The sequence below is a fragment of the Bubalus kerabau genome, chromosome 4, assembly GCF_029407905.1.
Source record: "Bubalus kerabau isolate K-KA32 ecotype Philippines breed swamp buffalo chromosome 4, PCC_UOA_SB_1v2, whole genome shotgun sequence".
NCBI classification, from domain to species: domain Eukaryota; kingdom Metazoa; phylum Chordata; class Mammalia; order Artiodactyla; family Bovidae; genus Bubalus; species Bubalus kerabau.
This window is the reverse complement of record NC_073627.1, coordinates 13,599,084-13,613,462: the sequence shown is the minus strand read 5'-3', so window position 1 is coordinate 13,613,462 and position 14,379 is coordinate 13,599,084. Positions and strand designations below refer to the sequence as shown.

The 14,379-nt window shown below is 53.3% G+C and overlaps 1 protein-coding gene across 1 annotated transcript in view; it reads left to right on the top strand.

Moving 5' to 3' along the window:
• The window catches only part of CCDC57 (coiled-coil domain containing 57), a 112,173-nt gene that overhangs the window by 48,423 nt on the left and 49,371 nt on the right, over positions 1 to 14,379 (top strand). The window contains exons 13-15 of the mRNA XM_055575433.1: positions 559 to 662; positions 3,464 to 3,664; positions 8,946 to 9,132. Of these exons, the coding sequence (XP_055431408.1) occupies positions 559 to 662; positions 3,464 to 3,664; positions 8,946 to 9,132 (492 nt within the window). The remainder of the gene's footprint in view (positions 1 to 558; positions 663 to 3,463; positions 3,665 to 8,945; positions 9,133 to 14,379) is intronic.

Here is a 14,379-nt window from a genome sequence, read left to right as displayed (position 1 = left end):
GACTTTCAGCCCATTTATCTTTCATCCTTCTTTTCTAAAAAAATCTTCTGTGGCTATAAATACTTTTGAAAGGACAGCTTTAGATGCACTCCTTATGTTCTGATAAGCCATGCTTTTATGGTAATTCAGTTCAAAGTAATTTCTAATAGCCACTGTGGTTTCTTCTTTGACCTGTGGATTGTGTAGACATTTTCGTTATTCCTGGCCAAATGACTAGGAGTCAACACAGGCCAGCCTCTGACAGACACTAGCTAGTAAAGCTGGATTTTTCTTCTGCAAAGACTCCTACTTTCTTGGCATAAAGGTTGTTCTTCACGTGCATCTCGTCTCAGTCCTTGTGGGCACCCAGCTGCATCCACTTAGCTTTAGAATGTCTTCAGCGTCCCAGTGGACCAGCAGTGACAAGTAGCCATCCTTGGAGGAGGGCAGAGAAGAACATACCTATGCACCTCTGCCCTGGATGCCACAGATGTCCTTCTCCCCAAGGCAACAGCAGGCAGTTAGAAGCTCCCCCAGGATGGTAGGAATGTTATTCTGACAAAATCGCTCTTTCTGCAGGAGGAGCTGTGCCAGTCGATAGAGCGTCCATGGGACTGGCACTCAGAAGGCTTGGGGACAGAGCGCATCTCCTGAGCTTCCTGGTGGCACGACTGAGACAGAAGGTATGGCCACCCTCTGATGCTCAACTGTGTAGGTCTCCCAACTGAAGGCACTGCTGGAGTGGCAGTGAGCTCCAGGAATCTGCTGTGGCCTCTTTGTGCCTCTGGTGCCCTGTGAGGACGGAGTTATTACTGGGAACAGCTGGCTCACCTGTCATGTGTCCCTGGGAGGCACACAGTGAGGACGGGGTAGACGATAGAGGGGAGTCCAGGGCGGGGGGACAGTGCTGGCCGTTGACACCCACCCAGGGTGTGCTGGGCGAGTCCAGGGACCCACGTCAAGCCCAGGCACCGAGCTGCAGCAACAGCGTGTGCTCGTCACCACTGTCTGTGACTCCAGATGCTTCACCCAGTGCCGGCCCTTGCAGTCCCCCTCGGCCCTGCCTTCTGGGGGACAGGTTGTAACCGGGCGCTGGGCTGACCCACTCCTCCCTGTGGAGGTGGGACAACTGGACAAACTCCAGCGCAGCGCCACCCTGGCACCTGGGGCTGGTGACCCAGCCTGTGCTTTATTGCTGTTATCTCGTGATACCTCTTTTGATACCTCTTTTATTTAGTGTTTTTTTTAAATTCTGGTAAAATATACATAACAAAATTTGGCATTTTTGCGTGTACAATTCAGTAACGTTAAGTATATTCACAGTATTGTGTACCCATCACCAGGGTCTATTCCGAATAGGACATTTTTATCATTTGAACAGAAACTCTGTCCCCATTGAACACTAACTCCCTGTTTCCTGCCCCCAGCCCCTGGTAAACTCTACTCTTCCGGTCTCTGTGAAGCCGGCTCCTCTGGGAGCCTCCTATGAGTGAAATCACTCAGTATTTGTTCTTCTGTGACTGGCTGCTTTCACTCAGCATAACGTCCTCAGGGTTCATCCGTATTGTAGCAGGGGTCGGAACTTCCTCTTAAGAACCCCACATTCAGTGTACCCACTCATCTGGCGGACACTTGGGTTGCTTCTGCCATTTGGCTGCTGTCAGCATGGTGGACTCCTGTCTGTCCAAGTGCCTGGTTCAGTTCTTCCAGGTAGACGTAAAGGAGTGGAATCCCTGGTTGCAGGGTAATTCTACATTTAACTTTTGGAGAACCACTAAACATTTCCACAGTGGCTGTGCACTTTCCACTCCCAGAAGGTGCACGAGGGCCCCCGTGTCTCACGTCCTCACCAGCAGCAACTGCTTTCTGTCTTTTTGACTCTAGCCGTCCTAGCAGGTTTGAGGTGGACCTCACTGTGGCCCATTTGCATTTTCTTGATAAAAGAAATGGGGTGACAAAGAGTCGGACATGACCGAACAACTGAACTGAACTGATAAAAAATGACGTTGAGCATGTTTTTGTGTGCTTATCAGCCATTTGTATGTCTCTTTTGAAGAAATGTCCATGAGTATCCTCTGCCCAATTTTAATTGGGCTGTCTGTCGTCTAATTGTTGAATTATCAGAGTTCTTTGTATTTTCTGGGTTCAAGCCTCTGGTCAGATACGTGATCTGCAGACTTTCCCTCCCATTCCCTGCCTTATCTTTCCGTGGCCTTGACGGTGCCCCTGGGGGCACAGCTCTTACTGCTGGTGCAGGTGGTGTCACGCCTCCGTGTTGCCTTGTGGTATTTCTTTCCCATGGGGCCATTTTCCCGTGTCCTTTCAAGTCTATAAGTATGTAGGTTACACCATCCTACAGACGCTGCATCTTCTGTGGAACAGAACTCCTGGCTAGTGACAGACATTGCTCGGAGCTTTCTGTCTTCTGTGAGGAGCAGGCAGTGCCTGGAAATCAGATGCCTTATCTTGACTGAAGAGCAGTTGTGCTGTTCCAGTGGGGATGAACTTGACTGCTTTTCTCTTTCTTCGATTGCAGACCTGTGTCACATATGAGGGCAGGGGTCCTTCAGATCTGTGCCCTTTCCCAGTTCTGCCCCACCATGAGGATTTCACACACCCCACAAGCTACAAACAGGAAATAAATATGTAAATAAGAACTTTTAATTTTGTCTTGGTCATCACAGATTATTTGATTATCCTGAGGGAAAAAGTCTACCCTAAAAGGTGTTTTCTATTTGTTTTTACTTAACAATGTTTGTTTTATCAGATGATCACCTTTTTTGGTGTATGTGACAAAGAATAAAATATTCATTACAAACTCGTTGTAGAAATCCCTGGAACAGGAAAGTGTTAGTCACTCAGTCTGACTCTTTGCGATCCCATGAACTGTGACCTGCCAGGCTCCGCTTTCCATGGAATTCTCCAGACAAAAATACTGGAGTGGGTTGCTGTTCCCTTTTCCAGGGAATCTTCCTGACTCAGGGATTAAACCCAGGTCTCCTGCATTAAGGCAGACTCTTTACCAGCTGAGCCACCAGGTGGAAGCCTCCGGAATAGGAAGATGGTATCTTATCTTCCTGAGAGTAAAATGGGAAAGTTGAGGGTGTAGAGAACTGTGTCTTTCTTTTTGCCTGTCTTTCCCTCTTTATGCCAGGAGAGCAGATGTCCAGAGAGGCAGCTGAAGGACAGGGTGGCCCCAGAGCTCTGGCCTGGACTCGGCTCACGTACCTCCTGGCCACCCCACAGCTGACCCAGGCTGCTCATGCAGAAGTGCAGTGGCTTGGTTGTGGGGGTGCGGTCTTATGGAGGTTGGAATTAAGTCAGAGAGGGGAGGCTAACTGGCATGTGTCCTTCTGATCTTTCTGGACTTTCTGCCACCTAGTATCTCCCTTCTCCTGCTTCCCAGTCCTCCCTGCTGATCTGTTCCAGACCCCCTCCCAGAGCCTGCCTCCTTCCTAACATTGCCTCTAAAATGGCCTCCCAGGTGCTGCAGGAACCCCTGGACGTGGATACCATCCAGCGAGAGCTTCCCCACGAGCTGGACCAGGTGCACCTGGAGGCTCTGCAGCTGCAGAAGCAGGTGGCTGAGCTGGAGAAGCATCTCGGGTCAGCTCGGAAGGAAAGTGGGGGCGCTGCCAGCAGGCAGCAACCAAAGGCCTCAGATACTGCAGCTGTTGGAGGAGAGGTGGGTGCCCTTTGGTGCTCTGCATCCTGTGCCAGGACTTGTCTGGGGTGCGGTCTTGGCCAGTGGGGAGCCTCCCCTCCCTCCCTCTTCTTCTCTGGCTGGGCTGACTTTGTCTGGGCTGTTCTCTGCAGACACTGTAAAGGGCTGCCACCCCACCCTTGTCCTGCAGGTCGCTGAGATCCCTCATTTAAAACTGTAGGGAGCCTGCACACATGAAGGGGGCCGTTCCATGTCCTCTAGAACAGGAGGCCTTGACCATGTGCTTCAAGGGCCTGGGAAGCCCTGAAATGGATGTAACAAGGTGACTTTTCCTTCCAGAGGACCCCCAGGGGTGGACCCTGTGGATCTCATGAGCTTCTCAGAGTGTTTGAGATACTGCCTGGAGCACTGGCCACCAGGCCACCTAGTGTCCTGGTCCTGGTCAGGCCCTTGGCACCCTGTCCCCTCAAGTTCCATGGTTGGATTTAGGCCAAGGTCCCAGGCCAGGGCATGAATGCTACCACAGCACGTTTTCCCTACGTGCGTACCAGACAGGCTACTTTCCCGCTTCCTGAAAGCCGTTATAGAAATGCTGCAAAGAATGGCTTTTGTCACAGGACGTCACATGACACACCTCCTGAGACCTGTCAGTTACCTGCAATCACAGATGGTGACCTGCAGTTACCTGTGTTACCTACGTTTGCAGGTGGTGATAGTCATAAGTTGAAGGTTTTAGGGACAATAAGATGACGTCTGGAAGGTGTTGAGAGTCCTTGGGCAGAAACAGCATTGACTGTATTCCCCACCCACCTCACTCCCTGCTGAGTGGCTCTCATCCCACAGACCAAGCTATGAGAGTGACTTAGGGACACAGGAGGGACCCGACGTCAGGACCCACTATCGGGGGCTGTGAAGGGCCTCGAAGGGAGAATACTCAGCCCAGGACACTGTCTGGCCCAGTGAACATGAGGGGGGCCGCTGTGCCTTGGCGGAGGCAAACATGTGAGGGGTGTCTTTAGGGGCTGGTGAGGGGGAGGCTGAGGGAGTCTGAGCTGTGGGGACACTGGAAGTGTAAAGTGAACCCTCTGTGCCATCGGTAGGTGGATGCCGTCCCCAGGAGCCTCAGACATCTCCACAGTCCTGTATCTCAGGAGTCAAGTCCAGAGGCTCCAGGCCCGGCTGGGCAGCAGTTGCCAGCGGTGATGTGTCTGCTCTCCTGCCATGGCCACAGCTGCTCTGGGTGCTGCCAGGGGCTTGCTGCAGCCCCAGTGGCCCTCATAGCTCCCTTGTTAGCAGCCCTCACATAACTCACTAACCCCACCTGTTTTGAGTGAAAGAGGAAGAAACCCTGCAAATGAGTGGAAATTAAAGTTGAGGTACTTATCCCTTGGCAGACAGCCTGGGATCTGAAGCAACTTGAGGCCCACGGCTGTTCTCCCAGGATGGGTGTTGAGTGAGCTCTCTGGGTCTTGTAGTTTCTGCACAGCTATCAGGGTCCCACCTCCTTCCAGGTCTAGGTGTCCCATGACCTTGGTGAGGTCACTCCTAGGGTGAAAAACTGGAGGCATAGGAAACCCTTGGCCTAGACCAGGCCCACCCAATTCAGGCTCCACTTGTAATTGCCCAGCTGTGTGTTGGGTGCCCAGAGAAGAGGTTGTGGGCATCAGGCTTCCCAGACTTGGGGAAACAGTGGTGGAGAGGGCTGAGGTACCTCTGGGGCACAAATTGGGGTTGGAGTCACCAGGTTAAACTCGTGAGTTACTTTGAAGAGAGGGGTATTCATACATCCTGGCTCCATCCACTGGGAGCCAAGGAACAGTGGCTCCCCAGGGTGGGTGAGCACATAGCCAGTGCCTAGATCGCATTCCTGAACTTGCTGCTCTGTAGAGAAGAACCAGGGTAAGAGGCCAATTCCACCGCCACAGAGACATGACAAGGAGGCAGGAGCCAGCATAAAGGGCTCCCACTGACCAGATCCAGACTAGTCAATCATGAAGTCACTGTTATAATTTGTCTACCAAAATTTGCATTCATGCTGATGCACATAAGCTGACAAGGAAAGGAAGGAGAGAGGGAAACTCTTTCTTACTTAGAACATCAGCCAAGGATGTGAAAGGAGTGACACCATGGGAATGTCATCAATGGATGCTGAAATTCTGGACAAGCTGTTTATAAGGAATCTCCCTACAAGTTCTTCTTATTGTGAAGGGAAGACAGTAACTTTCCAGTGCAGCAGCCTGTGGACACCACTTCCAAGGGATCAGCTAGCTTCCTTTGCCGACACTGGGACAGAGGGACATCGTGGGCCAATGGACAGGAGAGGGATAGCCTCACTCCTGACTCCCAAGTATGAGATTTTGGACAGATCCTGAGCGAGGGACACTAAACATGCAGCCTGTCCTGTTGAGAGCATTCTGAGGACTGAGGGGCCCGGGACATGGAAGATATGTGGGATCGTGGACCCCAGGCAGGAGAAATAGGCCATAAAGGATGTCCTCTGGGCAGCTGATGGAGGTGCCTGTGGACTGTGCGTTAGGTCATAATGCCATGGCCCTGTGAAACTTCTGCCGTGTTCCTGTAGAGGAGGACCAAGCCTAGAGAAAGGATGGCCTAGCTGCTCCCCCACCCCTCAACCTTTGCACCCCTGGAGGCTGTGCAGCTTTCGAGACGGGTTGGGTCAGCCATCTGGGCAGCTTTCTTAGCTGATTACTAAGAGAATGTCCCTATTTTTAGAAAGTACAAACTGAAGTATCAGGGCAGAAAGGGGTGCAATGTCTCCAACTCACCCTCAGATGGTTCAGAGAGAGATGTATGTGGAGAGGGGAGGAAGCACCAGCAGTGAGACAGGGGCGTGGGGCCTCAGGCCACCCCTGCAGCTTCTCCCTGGGGATGAGATTCTGCCACATCAAGTCCAGACCCCCAGCCCGGAAGGGACCTGCAGACCGCGGAGCACCCCTCAGGCTGCATGGTCACACTTCCCTGTTTCTCTGCTCACCCAGGCCCCTCCCTCCCGTGGGCCCCTCTGCCCAGACCCCAAGAAGCCTACTGTACTTCTCCCGGCTCCGACCACCAGGGGGCAGTGCTGGCTGCCGGCGCTGCTCTCTCTCCCACTGGAGTCCGCACTGCTTCTCCCTCGTCCTCAGCCTCCCCACAGGGCTTCTCGCGGGGTGGGGGCGGGGGGGAGCCCAGGCACTCCCTTCCCTGGGGAACAGAGTCATTAGGACGCCTCAAGCTTCCCCTCTGCTGCGTGGATTCTGGCCAAGATGCTGGGACTGGCACCCGAGCAAGGTGGGGGCAGGGGAATGTGGCCGTCACAGGGTGGGATCTTGGCCCCTGAGTGTAGCAGTGCAGAAGCTCCTAGGTGTTTCAGGTCGTTATTAGCATTGTGTCACTGTGGGCTGAGGCTGTAGCGTCATCAAAATAAGCTTGATCTTACCAGGAACTGAGCTTAAGAGCAGGGGGCCCAGCTGCAGTCCCCCGCTCATCGCGTGTGATCACTGTGTGAAAGAACAGGGACCGTTCAAGATCAGGACTCCCCAGCCCTGAGAGCTGCCACGTCCTGGGCAGCGTTGGTTACTCGGCCCAGGCCAGGGGCCATCTGCTGGGCGGGGGATGGGGGATGGGGTGGAGTGGTGGTGCAGGGGTGCTGCTTTTGAAGAGATTTTTAGATTTCTAAGTGTTCTGAGGTTTGGAAAGTCTCTGTTTTCAGGATTTTACTTCGGATAACACAAGATAATCTTACAGCATATCCCTGTAGAGAGGGACCAAGCCTGGAGAATTGACTGGGCTGGTCCCCCAACCCCAGGGCTGCACCCCTGGAGGCTGTGCAACTTTCCAAAGGGGTAGTCATGTCAGCCGCCTGGGGCCTGTGCAGCCCCATGTGCGAATTCCCACTCCAGGTCTCCCACCAGTCCTGGTCCTGTGCCCTTGAGAGACCCTGAGCCAAGGCCTTTCTCTGATGTTCCTTTTACCATCTCACCTCCATATGCCCCCTTCACGCCACATGCCAGGCATGTGCTGGAGGCACTGCTGTGCAGTCACCGTGGCTCCAAGGCCATAGGAGGGCACAGGTGCATGCCAGCCCTGGAAAGACACACCAGGAAACTGGGCCAGGACAGGGTGTGCTTCTGTTCCAGGGACACAGAGCAGGTTCCTCATTCTGGCGCCAGTTCGCTTGGCTGGGTCAGCAGCTCAGCTTTTCATAGGTGTCGGCAATAGCCATGCCTAAGTAGGCCACCTGCTTCCCTCGGGGCCTTGGACACCACTGGCTCTTCCTGGGCCCCTGCCCAGCACAAAGGCAGCCACACACATTCTCCTTTTTCCCTTTCTCTTTTTCCCACACCCGACCCCGTTCCAAAAACCCTTCTAGGTAGGACAGCATGTGTGTGTAAGAGCCACATGGTTGGACCATGGGATAGCGGGAAATGGGACAGCTGGGCCAGTGGTAGAGTGAAGGGCCGCATGGTATCGCCCGGGCAAGGGGGCTCAGAGCCTGGGTGTTTTTCCCAGGACTACCTCCTGGCCCACAAGCTGAGACCCCAAGCAGCCACTGCTCCTGCCTTTGGCCTCCTTTGCTTTCTGCACTCTCGTCAGGGTCAGGATGGTGGGAAACCTGGGCCAGCCTGTGATGGTTGAGGGAAGTCTGAAGGACAGGTGGAGTAAGTGTCTGAGTTAGGAGTCAGGACAGATGAAGTCAGAGAGGAGGCAGGGGAAGCAACGTGCTGAGCGAGTGAGGGCAGAGGGGTCACTGGAGAGGGGCCCAGCCACGCAGATGTCCAGGGCTGGAGAAAGAGTAACCGAGACTGGGTTCCCGTCACGGGCCTCACTTCGGATCTCCGCCGGCCCCCTTCCATACCAGACAGACAGCAGGCACCCAGCCTATGACAGAGGGGCCAGCAGAGGAGGTGGTGATCACATGTGTAGCCCTCATGGGTCCCGGGCCTTGGCTGCTTCCTCATTGTCTTCACTGGAAAGACACAAAAGCGTTGGTGGTGAGGGGGTGAGGGAGCCACAGAGTAAGCAAGGGCAGGCAAGCCTTGGCCTAGGAGCTTTGACGACCTTCATCACATACTTCTCTCCCCCTGCCCCCCCGCAATGAGACCGAAGGCTGCTGTGGATGCGTCATGTTGCAGGGACACCCGTTTGTCTGTTAGGCTGGAGGGATGTCACCCAGTGGTGTGGCTTCTGGAACAGTTGGTCAGGCAGTGGCTCCCACCGTCCGCACCCCAACTCCCACTTCCTCCTCCCCGCCCCACAACCCCAGGCTTGTCTGATGGTCTCTGCCATGTGGGTTTGTTCGCAGGTTCCTGCAGACGGGGGACCCGCGGGGACAGAGGACCATGGGACGCAGCCCCTGCAGGTCCTGTCTGTGCCCCGACTCCAGAGGAAGCTCAAGGAGGCTGCCAGGAAGATCCTGCGGCTCCGCCTGGAGAAGGAGCAGCTCCTGGAGCTGGGAAACCGGCTGCGAGCAGAGCTGGGGCACCTCACTGGTGGGTCATTCCCCCCCACTCCGCCCCTGCTCTGGGGATGGATGTGCAGGGTGCAGCGCAGGGCTGGCCCGAGGAGGGCTGGGCGGAGCGGGGAGGCCCAGCCCAGCCTGGGGTTGGGGACAGAAGGAAGAACAGACAGGACTCAGCTTGATCTCTGCCGTGGGAGTCCTGTGAACCCACCCCTCTGGCAGCATTTTGTGAGAAAAATGCCACAGGTTAGCGAAGCAGCTGGCATTTCTATGCGGCTTTGTGGTGGCAGCAAAGGCTGCCGTGTTCCCAGGCCAGCCACAGCCTTGGCGTCCTCAGGATAAAGGCGGCAGTGTGTGCGGTGCGGCCAAAGCCTGGACTGTGGGCTGCAGATGCCCAGGCTGCCCGTCGTGGGGGTCTTGGGTGCTGGTTCCTGAGAAAGGGACCCATGGACTGGGCCAGAGGTCCCACGATTAACCCACTAGAGCTACTAGACATTGAACCTCTCCCGGCGTCTCAGCGCACCAGCCTCCCTGCTTTTAAACCCCTTGGTTTTCCTGCAGCCAAGGCGCCGGCCCCTTTCTTGCAGCCTCCCCCTCACCTTCTGTGGCTCCTGCCTCTGTCCTTTTCCAGCTACAGATTTGAGTAACTGTGATGATCTCCAAATCTCGGGTCTTTGGGATTTCACCTTGTTGTTGATGTGAAACTAAGCCACCCCTCTGTCCATGACAGCTCACCTACTTTAGGAGCAAGGTCCCTGACTTGCATTTCCTGTTGGAGGCAGAGTGCCCCAGTGTGGCTGTAAAGAGCTCAGAGCAACAGGGTATCCACAAAATGCTTCTGTCGGCTAACAAGAGCCCCGGCTTCCCTCCGAGGTCCTTCTCACCCCCAACCACTGCAGTGTCCAAAAAGCACTTCCCACTGAAGGGGAGGAGACGGAACAGAACATCCACCCTGGTCTCTCCCCAGCACATACCTGCATGAACGAGAATAGTTGTTTTGAATACATTAATATTTAGCCTTAATATGTTGACTCCTGAAATTACCAAGTGATTGAAAGTGGGACTCGGGAGCACAAAGGGGACTGCGGAACTGAAGGGAGAGGGTGTGGAAGACCCTGGAAAATCTAAGGAGGAACAGATAAGTCACTTGTGTTTTCAGCAGACATCTTTTTGAGTGGCTGCTATGTGCCAGGCGCCCGAGACACAGAGGTCAACCAAACCGTCCGTGTAAAATGATCCCCAGTTGTACTTGGAGACCGCTGTACACATCCACCTTTTGTGGGCAGGGCACCTGGGCGAGACTTCCCTCAGAGGCTTTGTCCTTCTAAGAACCCACCCCTGAAAGAAGAAGGGTGAGCAGCGCTCAGAGTATTTCTAGATGTCATCAGTGTGCGAGCAGCAACTGTGGGCATCTTTCACGGGAGCTGGCTCCTTCCCTTGGGACCCGTTTGACAAAGCCCTCCTTCCGTTCAGTCCTCCTTCTGTTCCACAAGTTGAAGGGGAAGGTTTGGCTTTGCTTGTTCCTTAGGGGAACTTCTGGGCCATCTTCTGCCAAGTTCACTAAAAACCCTGTTTTTACTTTTAAGGGTCATGCCGTGTATGTGCTTCTTGTCCCACACGCCTGTCGTTTCATGGCCTTCATTCACTTACAGCTCCATTTCTTAATTCCACTGCATTCCCTCCCACATCTGAACCTTGCTTCTCCTTGACCTTGGCCTCTGTGCCAAGCCCTGCCACTGCTCAGTTGCCTTCCCAGCCCCCAAGGGTTCCAGATGGAGGCACAGCCATGCCTCCCTCCCCCTCTGACCTTTTATTCCAGTGAACCTGTCTTTCCCCTCATGGTGAATTCCTAGTCTAATCAGCTGGCCTCACAGCCACCAAGTATGTGAGTGAGTCATCCACCTACCTCTCTATCCAGCATCCACTCACTGACACACTCACACATCTCTCAACCCATCTACCCCGCATCCATCCATCTGGCCATCCATCCAACAAAGGAGCAGATCCTCCATTGCCGGGCCTGCCCTCCTGTGCCTCCCAGTGTCAGAGAAAGCTACACGTTCCTCGTGGCCAAGTTTGCAGCCTTCTCTGAAAGTTAGAGAGACCTCAGCAGTAGAGCCTTCCATGCCTGGTGTTTTCATTAGTGGTAGACTTTTAGTAATATCTTCTGTTTTTCTTCTCTGGTGATCTGTCTGTATGGATTTTCTGCCTCTTCTTGGATCAATTCTGGACATGTGCATTTTGCTGGCAATCTCTCCAAAGTCCCTAGTCTTTCAAGTACTACCATAGAGCAGCACATAGTGGCCTGTAACTGTTTTCGTCTGCATCTCTGGTTATCACTCTTTCATTTCCTAAGACTTCAGTATGTGCAGGGATGTGGGATTCTGCTCCAACTGCCCTTCCCCCGTTGGCTGTGCACACACTGGCTCAGTTCACCTTTGCATGAGGAAGGCTTCCCTAAATAATGGTAAAAAAAAAAAGTCTAAAACCACCTAGAGGTGGGAAAGGCAAAAATCAACAGAGTTGATGTCGTCACATCCTAAAACATCTGTAAGGAAAAGACATCATACACAAAGATAAAAGACAAATAACAGATGGGAGAAATATTTGCAGCATACCTGACAGATAAAAGAGAATCAGTACCCAACATGGGCATTCACTGATGACAGGCAAAGTGCCGGACGGAGCGTCCAGGAGGAATCCCCAGATGTGACAAGGGTGTGGATGCCACTTGCCTCTGCAGGAGTCTGAAGAGGGCAAGTAAGTCAGCGTTGAGTTCACGCCCAGACTAAAAAGTCCCATCTCAGAAGCTGTCATTGGTGAAGCCTCTCTAAGGGCAGTTTGCCTGCATCTCACAACTTTTTAAATTATCATACCCTTTGAATACGCAAATCTTCCCCTAGAGATCTTTTAAAAATATTTTCTCACAAATCTGAAAAAGATGCATATGTAAGGCTGTTTGGCAGTGTTTTTTGTTACAGTAAGAAAGCAATTAGGAAGGTCTAGGGGTCCATCTTTGGGACATTGGAATCGGACCGTGGATGCTACTTTAACCCTCAAGGGCATGTGGGGTGGACTTCCCTGCTGGTCTCGTCCCCCTGCCGATATGGGGGGCATGGATTCAATCCCTGGTCCGGGAAGACTTCACATGCCACGAGGCATCTAAGCCCCTGCCACACAACTCTTGAACCCACACTCTGGAGCCCATGAACTGCAACTTCTGAGCCCATACACCGTAACTGCTGAAGCCCGTGCATCCTAGAGCCTGTGTGCGCAACAAGAGAACCACTGCAGTAAGCCTGCACCTTGCCAAAAGAGAAAGTCCACTCACAGCTACAAAGACCCAGCACAGCCAAAAATAAGTAAGCACATTTTTAAAAAGAGAGCGTGTGGGCCGCTTGCATGCCCACGGGTCTCCTGCATCCCCATCAGGCACCATCTCTGCACAGCACTTCTCAAACAAGAGAGACAGCCCGTTTTCCCCCTTCAGCTCCAGTCCACTGTGGATAATTATTTTGTCAAGTACAATAAAATGTGGCCTTTCCAAACGACTTCAAAACTCCTCACTTTGTGTTGTTTCCTCGTGGGCTTGGACACTCTTTGGACCAGGCTCAGCATGCTGACTACATGATGTGTGTGCCAGCCCAGACACGTCAGCCTATGAGAAGAGCAGCCCGCAGAACAGTGTGCTCTGAGGCCCAAGTGAACATACACAGAGCGTGTGCACGCATGCACACAGAGGGCAGGCTGGCAGGAAGCACCTCCATCCTAACACTTTGAGGAGGACAGTAGATGAGAGGAGAGGGGTGAGCGGTTTGCTCTGTGAACTTGTGCATAATGGTGGTTTGTAAAGAATGCCCAGCACAGGGCTTCCCTGGTGGTCCAATGGTTAAGAATCCGCCTTGCAAGGTTTGATCCCAGTCTGGGAGGATCCCACATTCCCCGGGGCAACTAAGCCCATGTACCGCAACTTCTGAGCCTGTGCTCTGGAGCCACAACTACTGAGCCCACATGCTCTGGAGCCCATGTTCCACAACAAGAGAAGCCACCACAGTGAGAAGACCAAGCATAGCAACTAGAGAGTAGCCCCCAAACTCTCTGCAACTAGAAAAAGCCCACATGAAGCAATGAAGACCCGGAGCAGCCAAATTAATTAATTTAAAAGAGAAAAAACTATTTTAAGAATGCCCAGCACACTCCCATTAGTTCCCTTTTGGGAAGGCCACCCTCCCCCAATACTGTGTGGCCGTAGGTTTCTGCTCTCCCACATAGGGCGACAGCAAAGGTTGTGACCAAGGCTGGTCTGTCTGCATGTTTTTTAACAAAGCTGATTTACCCAGGTCATCAATCATGTGACTGTGGTCATTAAGTGGTACAGAGTGACCAGCCATGACAGAAGTATGTTTTCATCGCTTGACAATATTGAAAATGCGAGACCATCCAGCCAAGGCAGAGCCACACCCACTTGGGCTCCCTCTGGTTCCAGCACCACCAGGCAGGGTCTACCCCAGGGCTTGTCCTCACGTGTCCGCCTCTGGGAAGGGACTTCATCTCCCAGGGAGCTAGCGGAGCCGAACCTTCACTGGCCCTGGTTTCGTCCTGCATCCCCCATGGCCTGGAATCAGGCTCCTGTCCCAGCCACATGCCCCCTTCTCCAGTTCCAGGCTTTCAGATCTGCATTTATGGACAGGCAGGCTCATGTGGTTCAGATCTGCACTTTCAGACAGGCAGATTCGTGTGATTGGGCATGTGGCCCTGACTCAGAATTTCACTCTCCTACCTCGTCTCTTGAGTGGGTAGGTGGCAATGCTGGGGCGTCACCTGTCCTCAGGTGTCCCAGCCCCATTTGCACTCCCATCAACCCAGCTGCAAGTGCTCACCCCTCACCTCTGAGACAGTGGCCATCAGACCATCTGCTGGGGGTAAGGCCAAGACCACGACAGATGCCAGTACAGCCTGAGCCGGCCTGTACAATGGAAGACCAGAAAAGGACAGGCCATGAGGCCAGACCAAGTGGACTTCAACTCGACCCACCTCTCCCCTACTTTGTTCTTCCTCCTGCTGCCAATTCTCCTTTTCCCCAAAATTGGAGCCTGTGATGTTTTCTTAATCCAGTACACAGCTGGGATTCTTTAGAGTGTTGGTTATCAGGATCTTAACATCTGACAATTTTGGAAGACTTTATTTTGGAGGGCAAGTAATTTTAGATTCACAGCAAAACTGAACGGAAGACAACAGACTTCCCATACACTCCCTGCCCTGCACATGCACACCTCCC